The sequence below is a fragment of the Staurois parvus genome, unplaced genomic scaffold (assembly GCF_062004578.1).
Source record: "Staurois parvus isolate SC_StPar_1 unplaced genomic scaffold, SC_StPar_1.0 ptg000981l, whole genome shotgun sequence".
NCBI lineage: Eukaryota > Metazoa > Chordata > Amphibia > Anura > Ranidae > Staurois > Staurois parvus.
In genome coordinates this window covers 230,816-246,546 of record NW_028318777.1, presented here as the reverse complement: position 1 = coordinate 246,546, position 15,731 = coordinate 230,816, and the positions used below count along the sequence as shown (strand labels likewise).

General features: G+C 43.3%; 1 protein-coding gene across 1 annotated transcript in view; it reads left to right on the top strand.

Moving 5' to 3' along the window:
* The first annotated feature begins 491 nt into the window (after positions 1 to 491).
* LOC149441458 (myelin protein zero-like protein 2) overlaps positions 492 to 15,731 on the top strand; it is a 45,216-nt gene continuing 29,976 nt past the window's right edge. The window contains exon 1 of the mRNA XM_089657313.1: positions 492 to 617. Coding sequence (XP_089513439.1) covers positions 569 to 617 — 49 coding nt within the window. The 5' untranslated portion in view covers positions 492 to 568. The remainder of the gene's footprint in view (positions 618 to 15,731) is intronic.

Below are 15,731 nucleotides of genomic sequence, written 5' to 3'. Positions count from 1 at the left end.
GGGAAATAATCACCCATGAGATCAAACATCTTATAAATGACAGCAGCATACCATCGGTGATCTTGTATTTAGGAGCGAGCATTTACATGGAGAATACCAGAGCTGAACACCACATTCTCCCAATAAATCCTGTACTATGTCCATAGTTACTGGCAGCAGTACCTATGAAGTAGAATCTCCCTTCCCCAGATCACGTTGGGGGGATTTAGTAAAACTTGAGAAGAGTCTGGAGCAGATGTGCATAGTAACCAATCAGCTTCTAGCTTCAGCATGTTCAGTCAGGCTTTAGAAATGAAAGCTGGAAGCTGATTGGTTGTCATGCACATCTGATCCAGCTTCTGTCTGCCCCAGCCTTAGTAAGTTCTGTGGATGTGACCCTGTGCTCTGCCGTGAATCAGGAGAGAAGTATGATGACAGGCTCAGCGCACATTGTTTTGGAGAGTGAAGTGTACCTGACGGTGACTCCTCCCTGAGTAATTGGAGCTGGCAGTGCAGGTGGGGACACCACTCCCTCCCTCCCTCTCAGACCTGTACAGTCATTCCTCCCTCCAGAGCTAGGCTGGAAGTCATGAGATCTCCCGGCTCTCTCACCCTCCTGCTGGCCCTGGCAGTCTCAGGTAGGTCAATATGGGTCACATACCGCTGTCATCGGGTGATCCTGTAGAAGGTGATCGCAGGCAGAGCCCTGTGCTGCTCCTGGATGGGTCGGACCCTCGCTGAGAACCACTGCTGATTGTTTACAGCTTACCTAACTGACAGGTTCCGACTCGTCCAGCTCACCTACTACAACTGCTGCACAAAAAGTCGTTGTCGGGTCTTCCCAGCACTGAGATCCACATTTCTGGCTCCGTGTACCTGGTGATCGCTTACTGGAAGGGGGTCAGCAGGTGAAGGGTTAATCCTGTGACTCGGTGCTGGAGAAATGCAAATCCTATTGTGCTGTAGTCACCTCTGTCTGACTCTGCACCTCACTTTTCTTGTTTTCTCAAGGCTCTGACTTCCCACATTTTACAAGCATTCTCTAAGTGCTCCTGGACACGGGCTCCAAAAACGATACGTTATGGACATTCATGCGTTATTTTTTATTGATCTGAATGCAGGCCATTGCTTTCATTGGGCCTGTACACACAGGTAGTAAATGTCAGTAAAAAAAAGTGTCACGTTTAGATCTGTAGTTTAACCATTTGCCTTCTGGAGGATTTACCCCCCTTCCTGACCAGGCCATTTTTTGTGATACAGCGCTGCGTTACTATACCTGACAATTGCGTGGTCATGCAACACTGTACATAAATGAAAATGTATGTCCTTTTTTTCCCCACAAATAGAGCTTTCTTTTGGTGGTATTTGATCACCTCTGCATTTTTTATTTTTTGCGCTATAAACAAAAAAAGTCTGACAAATATTTTTGACTTTTTGCTATTAAACATGTCCAATAAAAAAATCTTAATCTAATTTCGGCAAAAATATATTCTGTGACGTCTTTGATAAAAAAAATCTCAATGCGTGTAAATTAATTGGTTTACATGAAAGTTATAGCGTCTACAAATGGCAGTATAGATACTGGAATTTTTTATTTTTTTTTATACTAGTAATGGTGGCGATCAGCGACTTATAGCGGGACTGCGGCACACATTCTGACACTGGGGGGGGGACTGACTGACACCCCAGTGACATAAATACAGTGATCAGTGCTAATAAAAAGCACTAACACTGTACTAATGGCACTGGGCAGGAAGGGGTTAACATCAGGAGCGATCAAAGGGTTAGCTGTGTGTGTTTTACTAGAGAAACATACTGCTTTATATTTCTTTACTGTGCAGAGGAGTACACTGTAGCATGTTGTTGCTGGCAGGAGAGAGACATGTGTTGTTTGCACACAGGTCTCTCCCTTGTCAGTTTTACTTGGTGATCGCCGGGTGTCGGCAGGGAATCTCCAGCCGGGGCCCAGTGATTGACATCCGTAGCCACCAATGGCGGCATGGGTAGGGTGGCGCGTGCGCACCCCCTGCCCAGAAATGCAAATCATGTGTCTATATATGTGATTTTGCACAGCCCTGTAGCAGTACTTCTGCTTTAGGGCGGCGGGCAAGCGGTTAAATAAAATCTTTATGCATGTAAAGGGGGGTACACACTATGAGAAAAGAAAAATTCCTTACAAGGCACGATCATTTGATTTTCTAATAGTGTGTAAACAACTTATGACACCCGATTCAGACTTTACAAACCAAAATTTCTGAAGGGGCAAACTCCAAAATTTTTTTCTCGTATGAGAAGAGAACTAACGATTTTCGTTTAATATGTACTGTTTGTACAGTTTTCATACAAGAAAAATCAGATACGAAACTGTACATTTTAAGAAACCATAAACAACAAAAAAGCCTTTTGTTGTATGAGAATTTTCAATGAGTACCCTCCTCCATTTCGACCTGCTGTAAAACATCGAGGAAAGCTAGACAATCGTTTGTCCAATTTTTTATAGTGTGTAGTGGGCTTAATTCACAGCTTCTTCATTTCTAGAGCTAGAACAACCACTCTGGAATTATTTCCCCTCATATGTTTTTGTGTCTATACGAGTATAAACAGGCACACTATACAGACCATACTCACATTTTTTTAATGCAAAAATTTCTGCCAGGAAGATTCAGCATTAATAGATCAGTACAAGTATCCAAAAATAAATGATTTAGGGGAAATTTGTATTTCTTTTTAACTGCTATTTTAAATCTTAACGTGATACTAAAGTCCAAATTAAAAAAAAACAAAAATGTCATACTTACCTGCTCTGTGCAGGGGTTTTGCACAGAGCACCCTTGATCCTCTTCTTCTTGGGTCCTACCCCCTGCCAAGTGCCCCCATAGCAAGCTGCATGCTCGCTCACTCTTGAGCCCTGCTCTGTGTGTCCATAACACAGACAGAACAGGGCTCAAATCCCTGTCCCCGCCCCCTTCTCACTGGCTGTGATTGACAACAGTGGGAGAGAATAGCTCTCTGAGCCAATGAGGAGGCGGATAGACGGGACAACAGTCGCTCACCTGCACATCGCTAGATCAAGCTTTCGGTTAAGTTTTTATATAGTGTATGTGTATATATATGTGTGTGTATGTTCATGTGTACATACATACATACATACATACACTGCTCAAAAAATTAAAGGAACACTTTGAAAACACATCAGATCTCAATGGGTAAGACTATCATGCTGGATATCTATACTGATATGGACTGGGTGATGTGTTAGGAACGTAAGGATGCCCCATAATTTCATAGAAATGAAAATTATCAACCTACAGAGGACTGAATTCAAAGACACCCTGAAAATCAAAGTGAAAAAATGATGCAGCAGACTTGTCCATTTTGCTGAAATTTCATTGCAGCAACTCAGAATGGTACTTAGTAGTTTGTATGGCTTCCACATGGTTGTATGCATGCCTGACAACATTGGGGCTTGCTCCTGAGACAAAGGATGGTGTCCTGGGGTATTTCCTCCCAGATCTGGACCAGGTTATCACTGAGCTTCTGGACAGTCTGAGCTGCAACCTGGCGGTGTTGGATGGACCGAAACATCATATCCCAGAGGTGTTCTATTGGATTTAGGTCAGGCGACCGTGGGGCCATTCAATGGTATCAATTCCTTCATCCTTCAGCAACTGCCTGCATACTTTCTTCACATGAGGCCGGGCATTGTCATGCACCAGGAGCAACCCAGGACCTGCTGCACCAGCGTAGGGTCTGACAATGGGTCGAAGGATTTCATCCTAATACTGAATGGCTGTCGGGGTGCCATTTTCTAGCCTGTAGAGGTCTCTGCGTCCCTCCATGGATATGCCTCCCCAGACCATCACTGACCCACCACCAAAACGGTCATGCTGAATGATGTTACAGGCAGCATACATTTCTCTATGGCTTCTCCAGACCCTTTCACATCTGTCACATGTGCTCAGGGTGAACCTACGATGATATGTGAAAAGCACAGGGTGCCAGCTGCAGACCTGCCAATTCTGGTGTTCAATGGCAAATGCTAATCAAGCTCTGTGGTGCCAGGCAGTGAGCACAGGGTCCAAAAGAGGATGTTGGGCTCTCAGGCCACCCTCATGAAGTCTGTTTCTGATTGATTGGTCAGAGACATTTGTACCAGTGGCCTACTGGAGGACATTTTGTAAGGCAGTAGTCATCCTGTTCCTCCTTGCGCAAAGGAGCAGATACCGGTCCTGCTGATGGGTTAAGGACCTTCTACAGCCCTGTCTAGCTCTCCTAGAGTAACTGCCTGTCTCCTGGAATCCTCCATGCTCTTAAGATTGTGCTGGGAGACACAGCAAACCTTCTGGCAATGGCACATATTGATGTGCCATCCTGGAGGAGTTGAACTGCCTGTACAACCTCTGTAGGCTCCAGATATCACCTCATGTTACCAGTAGTGACACTGACCATAGCCAAATGCAAAACTAGTGAAAAACAGTCAGAAAAGATGAGTAAGGAAAAACATCTCCATGTCCTCCACCTGTAAAACCATTCCTGTTTTGGGGGTTGTCTCATTGTTGCCCATGTAGTGCACCTGTTGTTAATTTCATTAACCCCAAAGCAGCTGAAACTGATTAGCAACCCCCTCTGGTACTTAACTGACCAGCTCAATATCCCAGGAGTTTAATTGACTTGATTCTTTACTCCGATTAACCGGTTGCCGACCAGCCACAGTATATATACTGCAGCAGGGCAGCACCACTGTGTAAAATCACGTTTTAAAACGTCATTTTGCAAAACAGGTAGGGGGCGCGCTCCCGCCCTACCTGCACCACCAATCGCGATTGCCGGCAAACAGTAACACTGCAGCTCTACTCCCTGTCAGTTCCCAGCACACTGTCACGGAGAGCAGAGATTAGCTTTCCGGGACAGCATGCAACAGTGAAGTACACACCCCTGCCCACTAGTAAAACACTCCCCTCCCACAGTTAATCCTTTGATTGCCTAAAAAGTTAAACCCTTCCTCCCCAGTACCATTAGTACAGTGTCAGTGGTTTTTTCTGCACTGATCACTGTATTGGTGTCACTGGGGATGTCAGTGACCCCAAGTCAGTTCCCCCCCCCCCCAGTGTCAATGTCTGCCGCAGTCCCGCCATAAGTCGCTGATCGCCACCATTATTAGTATAAAAAAAAAAATTAAAATCCAGTATCTATACCGCCATTTGTAAACGCTATAACTTTCACGTAAACCAATTAATTTACACGTATTGGGATTTTTTTTTACACAAAACCGCAGTGTTGGCAGAATCAGGTTTGATCTCTGTTAGCACTTGTCAGTAAATTTTGATGACTCTCATATGCAGCAGAGTGCCAGTACTAGTGCCACGCTACCGTTATACCGTAGGCATCATTCTGGTTATACCAGAATGATACCTACAGCTGCAGGCATCCTCCAGGGAAAATTTTTTTCAGCCGGTTGATTGGCTTTCATGTAAAAGCAATCCTAGTGGCTAATTAGCTGCAGGATTGCTTTTACAAGCAGCGGCATATGATGCCCCCCCTCCCCTGCTGCCTTCCACGGCCTTCTCGGGCAGTCCCGTGCAATCGGGGAACCTGAGAATGCAGCCGGTGTTTCTGCCAGCTGACGATAGAGCTGATTGGAGACCAGAGTGGTGCCAATCATCTCTATAGTCTAAGAATTCGGAAGCTACGAGCATTTCATCACTTCAGTTTCACAGGATATAAACAGCGCCATTTGTAAATTGGGAAAGCATCTGATCACACCGATTTTGGTTTGATTAGATAATGTAAGGGCAGAGGAGATATCCAGAGTCTGATAGACCCCAGATTTCTCAAAAAAAAAAAATATGACAATGCCCATTGAAGTTATAGGGGATATTGCATTCTCTGTGATAGCATTAAAAATGATAAAAAAAATTGAAAGGTACAGTGTAAAAATAATAAAAAAATCTAAATAACTTAAATAAACTCACCCCTCCCATGCGCGCACACCTGTGTGAACAAGCATTGACCCTGTGCCGGTATGTAAACAGCGGTAGCACCATGCATGTGAGGTATCGCTGTAAACGTCAGATTGCTTTAGTCTCGGACTGAAATCGTCCAGTGCTTATCTGTTCCTGTCCTAATTTATGATGCTAGCTTTGAAATGTGCGCACATTGGAAGACACTCAGGCTGACACACAAGTTCAGTCTATGAATACTTCTAGTTTATTATAATGAGAAAGTGAACTTATATATGCAGAATGATGCGAGAGTCATGTGACAACAGCATAAGCATTATATTAGTCTTTGATTGGTCATTTCCACACGAAAACAATCTCCGTCATGGTATAGGTGTGATCTTCTTCCATCTTCTCTTATAGAGAAGAAAAACATTCCTTTGTTTCCCAAATCACACGGTGGGAGGGGGTCTGTGTGTGTGAGCAGACATTTCTTAAGCAAGGATTTCTTATAGTACCACAAAGCCCAGCAGGCAGAAAATATTCACACAACATATGTATTAAAGTATAAAAGTAAATATTTATAAAACTTATAGAAATAGTGTATATATATATATATATTCAATAGGAAACGAAATAGGCATTTTACCAAATCCATCACAAGATCAAGGGCAGTAATTCTAACACTAGACCTCCTCTGTAAATCTAAAATGGTAGCTTTTAAAACGTTGCCTATGGATATTAAAAATGTATGCATTTTGTCGCCATTGCACGGGGCATGCGCAGTTTTAAAGCATGTCATGTTTAGTATCTATTTACTCGGCATACCATTATCATTTATATGTTACCAAATAATTGGGCAATATATTGTGTTTTTGTTCATTAAAAGTAAAAAAAGTGTATTTTTCTTTAAATTGCTTTTGAAAAATCGCTGCGCGAGTACTATGTGCCATAAAAATTGTAGTACCCACCATTTTATTCACTAGGGTGTCTGCTTTAAAAAAATATATAATGTTTGGGGGTTTAAATTAGTTTCCTAGTAAAAAATACAGATTTTTTTTTCATGTGAACAAAAAGTGTCAGAAAAGGCTTGATCTTCAGGTGGTTAGAAGAGTGAATGATGTGTGGCATAAACCTGGAAAGTAGACACCCCAAACTATTTGCTGAGAGGCATGTTGAATCAATAGAAGAATTAATTTTTTACCACGTTTTTGGAAAATGACAAAATTACACAAAATTGTTACTTAAATGATTTATTGCTCACACATGCCATGGGTATATGTGGAATTACTCCCCAAAATGCATTCTGCTACTTCTCCTGAGTAGGGGGGTACCACATGTGAGAGACGTTTTGGCAGTCTAGCCAAGTACAGGATCCCAAAATCCAATAAGCACCTTCAGGCTTTTAAAGGGCTTTATTTCCTCATTACACTTCCAGACTACCTATCACAGTTTCAGAGGCTCTGAAATGCCAGGATAGCACCTATTTCCCCCCCCCCCCCCCCCAATGACCTCTTTTTGGAAAGTAGACTCCTCAAGGAATTTGATAAGAAGCATGGTAAGTATTTTGTAGATCTCATTTGTTGCCACAAGTTTTTGGAAAATGAAGAACAAAAACATATTTTTTCTATTCTTTTTATAATTCAAAACCTTGTGAGAAAAAATGAGATCTGCAAAATATTTACCATGCCTCTTTTTTTAAATTCCTTGGGGTGTCTACTTTCCAGAAAGGGGTCATTTGGGGGTTTGGTGCTATCCTGGCTTAGAAACTGTGATAAGTAGTGAGGAAGTTACGCACCTTCAGGCTTTCAAAGTGGTCATTGGATTTCAAGCTCCTGTATATGGCTAGGCTCCCAAAAAGTCTCACATATGTGGTATCCCCATACTTTCCGAAAAGGGGTCATTTGAGGGTGTTTGTACTATCCTGGTATTTTAGCACCTCAAGAAATGCGATGGTCAGTCATAAATTCCATTATCTATACCATAGTTTGTAGATGCTATAACTTTCACACAAAGCAATAAATATACACTTAATGGGATTTTTTTTAACCAAAAACATGTAGTAGAATACATTTTGGCCTTAATTTATGACAAAATTATAGTTTTTTTTGGATATTTTTTATTACCGAAATGAGAAAATATTGTTGTTTTTTTTTCAAAAATGTCAGGCCTGGTCAAGAAGGGGGGTATATCCTCTGGAGGGCAAGTGGTTAAAAAGTGTTCCTTCAAGCAGTGTATATATATACAAACACACACACTATATATAGATATGTTTGGATATCATCTGAACTTCCACTTTGCGCTATTTTCTAGTCCAATCAGCTGTGGGCTGGGTCATTCCCCACTCCGCAGCACACGTAAACAAAGGGGCAAGATGCTTGTGATGTCAATGCCCTTGTCAATATCATTGACCTCATATGGGCATGAGTCCATATAAGGGCACTGACATTGCCAGCACCCTGTCCCTTTGTTTACATGAGCTATGGAGCATGACCCAGGCCACAGCTGACTGGTCTAGAAAATAGCAAAAAAAAGTGGAAGTTCAGATAGAGATGAGTTGGGCAGCTGCTCAAGCTCATCTCTCATAACGAGTAGGGTTGATCTTAGACGTGTTCAGCTCTTAAGCTGGCCATACATTATACAAATTTCTTGTTCAATTTCCTTTGGATTTACCTTCAACTATGTAGTCCAAGAGCCTACCTGATTGCATACAAATTGAAAGGTTTGACCTCCTATTATATGGTTTTGGTAAATCTAAAGAAAAATTGTACAAGAAACTTTTATAATGTATGGCCAGCCTTAGTATGAACAATGAATGAACTCTCCAGGCTGTCACCTGTACATGGCCAGTCATTAGCAGCTGGGACATTCACCGCCCCATGGCATCACATATATTCACTTGTGGCTGCCTCATCTGTAGATAATTGGCCCAGTCCAAGTGACAGCTTCATGGTGGGCTTGCTCATATGGGCTTGGACTAGGATCTGATAACACCTGAGCTCATACCTATTTAGGAGGAGTCCCGATGTAGCCATACATTTAGAGAATTTTGTGCTAAAACATTTGTTTTTGAAATGTTAGTTGAATTCTTTTTTGAATGCTTAGTGTGGTCAAATCAGCAATCATTTCCCACTGCAGTGTCAAGCAAAATCAGAAAACTGAGGAATCACCTCCTTCCATTCCAAAATCAGATAAAACATCCAACATTGTCATGGCAATCAAACATTATTTTTCAGTATTTTCTTACTAAATTTCTGTAGTCACTGTTGGTATTATTGAATGTTCTGACAAATGATCTACCTGCAAATGTTCACACAAGAATCCAGCAATGTATGGCCAGCTTAACTGTCCAACATCTCAGTGAATAGAAAACACTTTTCTATATTGTATATGATAAGGCTGAAGATTCATGAAGCGGCATCTTATATTCTTTAATTCTTGTCATTTTGTATGTAAAGTCAATTTACAAAGGCAGGGGTTTTGTGTGTTTACCTGTCCTTTTCCCCATCGTATCAGCAGTTTGAGATCTACTGACATTATTAGGTACAATGCAGGGCCCATAGCTTTGCAATTCTGAGTGAAGATACAGAGGGACAGTCCTCAAGCAGGAGTGTAGGGGAGAAGAGGAGATTGCTATTTGCTGAGTGGGTCAGGTAAGTAAAACCCTTTCAGTGCAGGGGCATCCGTACTGCGACTGAGGATTTCTGTCTTTCCCAGAGTTCAGCTTTAACTGACCAAATGGGACCAATTTAGAGAAGTTCACAGTAATTTTATCTATCGGGCTCTGTCAGAGTTTCTCTACTGGGGTTCCACAAGAAATTCCCAGGGGTTCCACCACGATCTACCCGTCCATCACAGGCAGGTGAGGGTTAGATTGCATTGTAGTCAACAGTCCATTTGCATCTGCAGAGCCACACAGGGAAGCAACATACTGTATGTGTAACTCCTGACCTCCTGTACCCTGCCCTCTCTTGTACTGTGGCCACTTCTGTACTTTCTCTACTGTACTGTGCTTACTTCTGTGCTATGCCCTCATTCCCTCCCCCCTTCCCCCCAATACTGTGCTCTCCTGACACCCCTTTACTTTGCCCTCCTGGACCCCCTGTGCTCTACCTGCTACCTCCATGTACCCCTATACACTGCCCTGCTGCACCCCTATACACTGCTTATCTTTGACTCTGAATCAAGCATTTGTGCAGAAAAAGCAAACACAAGTTTTACATTAAATAATTAGGTTTTAATACTTGTTCTATTATTTAATGCCGTTTCTAAGCATAATTGTTACATCAACAGCCTGCTGATCACACCATGGTTCCATGAGCTGTAGATATGGAAATTATCTCAGGGGTTCCCCGTGATCTCAAATTTTTTGCCAAGGGTTCCTCCAAGGTAAAAAGGTTGAGAAACTCTGCTGTGTGGTGTCTATTGTAGAGAACTGACAATGCTTCATGAAAAAATACTGATTCAAGTGAAATAAAAACTTTCAGTGGTGAGCTGTTTGATATTTTCACACCTTTTGTACTATTTTAATATGTGAACTGAATGTTTTCATGGGAAGTTTGGTGCGTTAAAGACAGAAATAATTCATGCAAGCTGACCCTGATCAAATGAATTGTCTTCATTGTAGAACTTGCTTTGAAAGAACATAGCCTAATGTTACATGATCTATGTGCAGAGTCTTGTGACTTTTAAAACGATTCTGATACCTTCTGACTCCCAGTTTTGCTGCTAGGTTTACCTGAAAGTTTACAGAGGTGGCCAGAGCAAGAATCAAACACTTAAGGAAACACAGAATGTAAATGTTCCACCTGTTGCCTTGGCACAGAACGTGAGTGCCAGATGGTGAACATGGTCATGATTTTTAAAGGGGCTTTACACCCCAGTCACATCAAACCCGATTTTGAAATGTGCACATGAAGTCGCATGATTTCAAAATCGGATGACCTGCCGATTTCCTTGCGATTTGCAAGACATCTGACACAGATGTCTATACAAATCGCAACAAAACTAGTGCATGCAGTACTTTTGAAATCGGTGCGGCTCCGACCAAGCCGGAACCGCCCCGATATGACCGCTCTGATAGTGGACAATAGGGTGTGACTTGGCATACGATTTATAAGTCGCCTGGCATGCAAATTGCATGCCAAATCGCACCCGTTGTAACCAGGGGCTTACACCCCGTTCACATTGGTGCGATTTGCATGCCCTGTGACTTGCAAATCGCATGCCAAGTCGCACCCTATTGTCCGCAATTGGAGCTGTCATATTGGTGCGATTCTGACTTGGTCAGAGCCGCATTGATTGGTGCGATTCCGACTTGGTCAGAGCCGCATTGATTTCAAAAGTAGTACATGCACTACTTTTGGTGCGATTTGCATAACTTCTATATCAGATGTCTTGCAAATCGCACCTGAAATCGGCATGTCACCCGACTTTGAAATCGTGCGACTTCAGTGTAAGTTGCACAGTTTCAAAGTTGGGGTTGATGTGAACGGGGGCTTAAGCTCCAATATAATGAGAAGTCATTTTAGGTGTGCAGTCTGGTGATCATGCATGAAAGGTTTTCATAAATACGCAGGCAATAAAATCATGCAAAGAAAGTGCATGATAAAATAGGCCTGGAGTAATAAACATATGAGAATTTTAAATCTGCCAATAAACATGAGATCACACACACACACTCACACTCTCTCTCTCTGCTGGCCACCCTAATATTTATGGGTACCTCTGGATGAATATTTCTTTGGCTTGGAGCATGCATTATAGGGTCAGTCATCAGCAAGTATTTCCACTATTGAAAGAGTCCTTTGTTCTTATTTATTGCACAACATAGAGGTACCCTAAAGGCAATGAACCCATGGTGCAGGGTATACCTGTATGATGGAAGAGCAGTAACCCATAGTAGTTGTTACCATTGTATGTATGGACATATTGTATGTGCCTAACTTCTCTTCCCTGTAGCTGTCAATGTCTAAATTTAAAGTTTGTTGCCCCACCTTAAACACTATTATTCTGCAGCACAGATTGCCCCCCTTGTCTCCTTTCACTCCACCTCCGAAATGCCAATCTGGGTTCATTTCACAATCTCCGAATGCTCTTCTTTCCAAGTCTACAACTGTCAAGAGAACCAGAGAGCACACAGAGACAGATTGCACAGAACCCATCGTGTTTTTATTGGAGAGGTTTTTGGGGCACAGACAACAGTTCCTTTAGTCCATAGGTCCACACCAGACACAGCAACACAGTACAGTTCTCTGGAAGGCAATATGGAACAACAGAGAGATTGTAATCCACAGGGTTAGTCCACACAGGAGGCTCCAGGCAGGGATGGGTTAAGTCCAGGCAGGTTCACGGAGAACAAGGGGTTAAGTCCAGGCAGGGGATAGATCCAGGCAGATTCACAGGGACAGCAGAAGATTCCTCCACAGTGCAGGGATTCCAGGCAGCACAGACAGTCCAGGAGATGAGGAGGAGGACGGGGGATGGTCGGATGAGAGAAGCTGGCACTCAGCACAGCATTCCCTCACACACGCAGCCAGGAGAACACACCGGGTTTTCCTTGCTCTCTCTTAAGTAGAGAGCTCTGTGCCTTGTTGGTAACCGGATACTTCCTGTTGGGTTACCATGGCAACGTGCCCTGTCTCCCAGGTCTCCAGACCTGCCCAGGGAGCTCAGAAATTTGTGCATGAGGGGGCCTGTTTATGGATTCCTTCAGCAGAAGGTCAGACTGCAAGCCAGGGGGGTGAAGGGCTGCTGAGGGCTGCCTGTGTCAGGGACACGAAGGACTAGAAGTTCCAGCATGGACGGGACAGAAGAGTGAGGGGCTGCTGAGCGGTGGGAGGTGGCAGCCAGCAAACCTGGAGGATGGGGAAGGAAGGACCAGCTCCGTGACAACCTCTTCTTCTTTCCAAGTCTACAACCTATTGTGGAATCCCCTGTCACAGACCCAAGTTTACCAATCCCTTATGGTCACGCGCCCTTTATGGGAATCTTGCTGCCCTCGGGCATCCTAAATATTCCTCAGTTTGTACATGCGCATGATAACCCATTGGCATACTGATGGTGGCACAGAAGAGGTGTTAGGATCCTTTATAAGATCCTTTCTCCTGAGGGGGTGAAGTCTTTTCAATATCTTCAAGAACATTGGCATCTCCCAACTTCTGAATCCTTCTGTTACATCCAAGTTTATTCTCATTCTAATAGCCTACCCTGATGTCAGGAGGGGCCACCTAAACGCTTAACCCCTTTTGAGAACTGATGCAAGAAGGACCCCCATATGAAAGGCTTGTCTTCAGACCTCTACGCCACCTTTGCATGTCTCAGCTCCATGTACAGTATTAATTGCACTTTGTTCATGTGCCTCACTTTTTGTATACTGCTCTTTGCACTGTTTCTATTTTTGGAAAAATCAAAAAAAAAGTTTATAAAATAAATGTAAAGTTTTAGTTATGAGCATTGAATTAAAAGTGTCCCTTGTGTTGGTGGCTGCTCTGGTTGGTGAAATCCTAATCCCCCCCCCCCCCCCTCCATATTCACTTCAAATTCAGAGCTCTGGCATACACAACCCTGCCCCCCACCCCCCAAACTCCTGTACAATTAAAGTGTTTCTTGTGCCAAGAATGAAAATGTTATATATTGCAACTTGCCATTCTTTAGATGTGATGTTTGCATTAATTTTTTTTAAGCTACACTACATGTACAGAAAATTCCTCTTGCAACAAACGCAGTGTTCTTGTAACTTCCTCTGTGCTGAATGTCTGTGAACTACATAATTCCCCCTTCTTCTAAGTAATGCAGATGAGGGAAGCGTTTGCAGTCCAAATCAGGACATAGCAGCCTAGGGTGACAACACTGCACCTCAATAGAAACAGTGCAGTGACTGAGTGTTGTCAGAGTGTTACTAGTAGGATCACTAAGTGCTATAAAGGGGAAAAAAATACTGAGAAAAAAAAATGAATGTCATGTTCTCTGTATGGTCTGGTCTAGTTTGTCCTGCTATCAATTTGAAAGGACAGAAGCAATGCGTAAACAGTGGTTCCGTACAGTCTGTTCAGCGAGTTGTAGGTCCCAGTACTGCAAATAACAGGCTGTCTTCCCACCTGTTGTTCTTGTGAAAACATCTGCCCAGCCATGGTTAGCCTAATTTGTCTAACTCTACAGCAATTCCTGTTGCAGTACAGAGGAGAGTCCAGCAGACATTCACTTTTTTTTTTTACTACAAAGCTGTAATTGTACACTGCTCAAAAAAATTAAAGGAACACTTTTTAATCAGAGTTTAATCATTAGCATCAAGCCCGTTAAACTCCCGGGATATTAATCTGGTCAGTTAAGTAGCAGACGGTTGTTAATCAGTTTCAGCTGCTTTGGTGTTAATGAAATTAACAATAGGTGCACTAGATGGGCAACAATGAGATGATCCCCAAAACAGGAATAGTTTTACAGGTGGCATTTTTCCCCTACTCATCTTTTCTGACTGTTTTTCACTAGTTTTGCATTTGGCTAGGGTCAGTGTCACTACTGGAAGCATGAGGTGATACCTAGAACCTACAGAGGTTGTACAGGCAGTGCAACTCCTCCAGGATGGCACATCAATATGTGCCATTGCCATCAGATGTGCTCTGTCTCCCAACACAGTCTCAAGAGTATGGAGGAGATTGCAGGAGACAGGCAGTTACTCTAGGAGAGCTGGACAGGGCCGTAGAAAGTCCTTAACCCATCAGCAGAACCGGTATCTGCTCTTTTGTGCATGGAGGAACAGGATGAGCACTGCCAAAGCCCTACAAAATGACCTCCAGCAGGCCACTGGTGTGAATGTCTATGACCAAACAATCAGAAACTGTCTTCATGAGGGTGGCCTGAGGGCCCAACGACCTCTACTGGGCCTTGTACTCACAGCCTGCCACCATAGAGCTTGATTTGGCATTTGCCATTGAACACCAGAATTATCAGTTCCACCACTGGCGCCCTGTGCTTTTCATAGATGAGAGCAGGTTCACCCTGAGCACATGTGACAGACATGAAAGGGTCTGAAGAAGCCATGGAGAATGTTATGCTGCCAATAACATCATTCAGCATGACCGTATTGGTGGTGGGTCAGTGATGGTCTAGGGAGGCATATCCATGGAGGGATGCACAGACCACTACAGGCTAGACAGTGGCACCCTAACTGCCATTAGGTATCGGGATGAAATCCTTGGACCCATTGTCACACCCTACATCGGTGCAGTGGGTCCTGGGTTCCTCCTGCTGCATGATGATGCCCGGCCTCATGTGGGGAGAGTATGCAGGCAGTTCCTGGAGAATGAAGGAATTGATACCATTGAATGGCCCCCATGCTCACCTAACCTAAATCCAATAGAACACCTCTGTTTCGGTCCATCTGACCCCGCCAGGTTGCACCTCAGACTATCTAGGAGCTCATTGATGCCCTGGTCCAGATCTGGGAAGAAACACCACAGGACACCTAGGGGGTTATTTACTAAAACTGTAGACTGCAAAATCTGGTGCAGCTCTGCATAGAAACCAATCAGCTTCCAGGTTTTATTGCCAAAGCTTAACTGAACAAGCTGAAGTTAGAAGCTGATTGGCTGCCATGCACAGCTGCACCAGATTCCGAGTGCTCCAATTTTAGTAAATCTCCTCCCATCTGTCATCTCATTAATAGCATGCTCCAATGTTGTCAGGCATTCATACAAGCATGTGGGCGCCATACAAACTACCATTTTGAGTTGCTGCAATTAAATTTCAACAAAATGGACTAGCATGCTGCATCATTTTTTCACTTTGATTTTCAGTGTGTCTTTGAATTCAGTC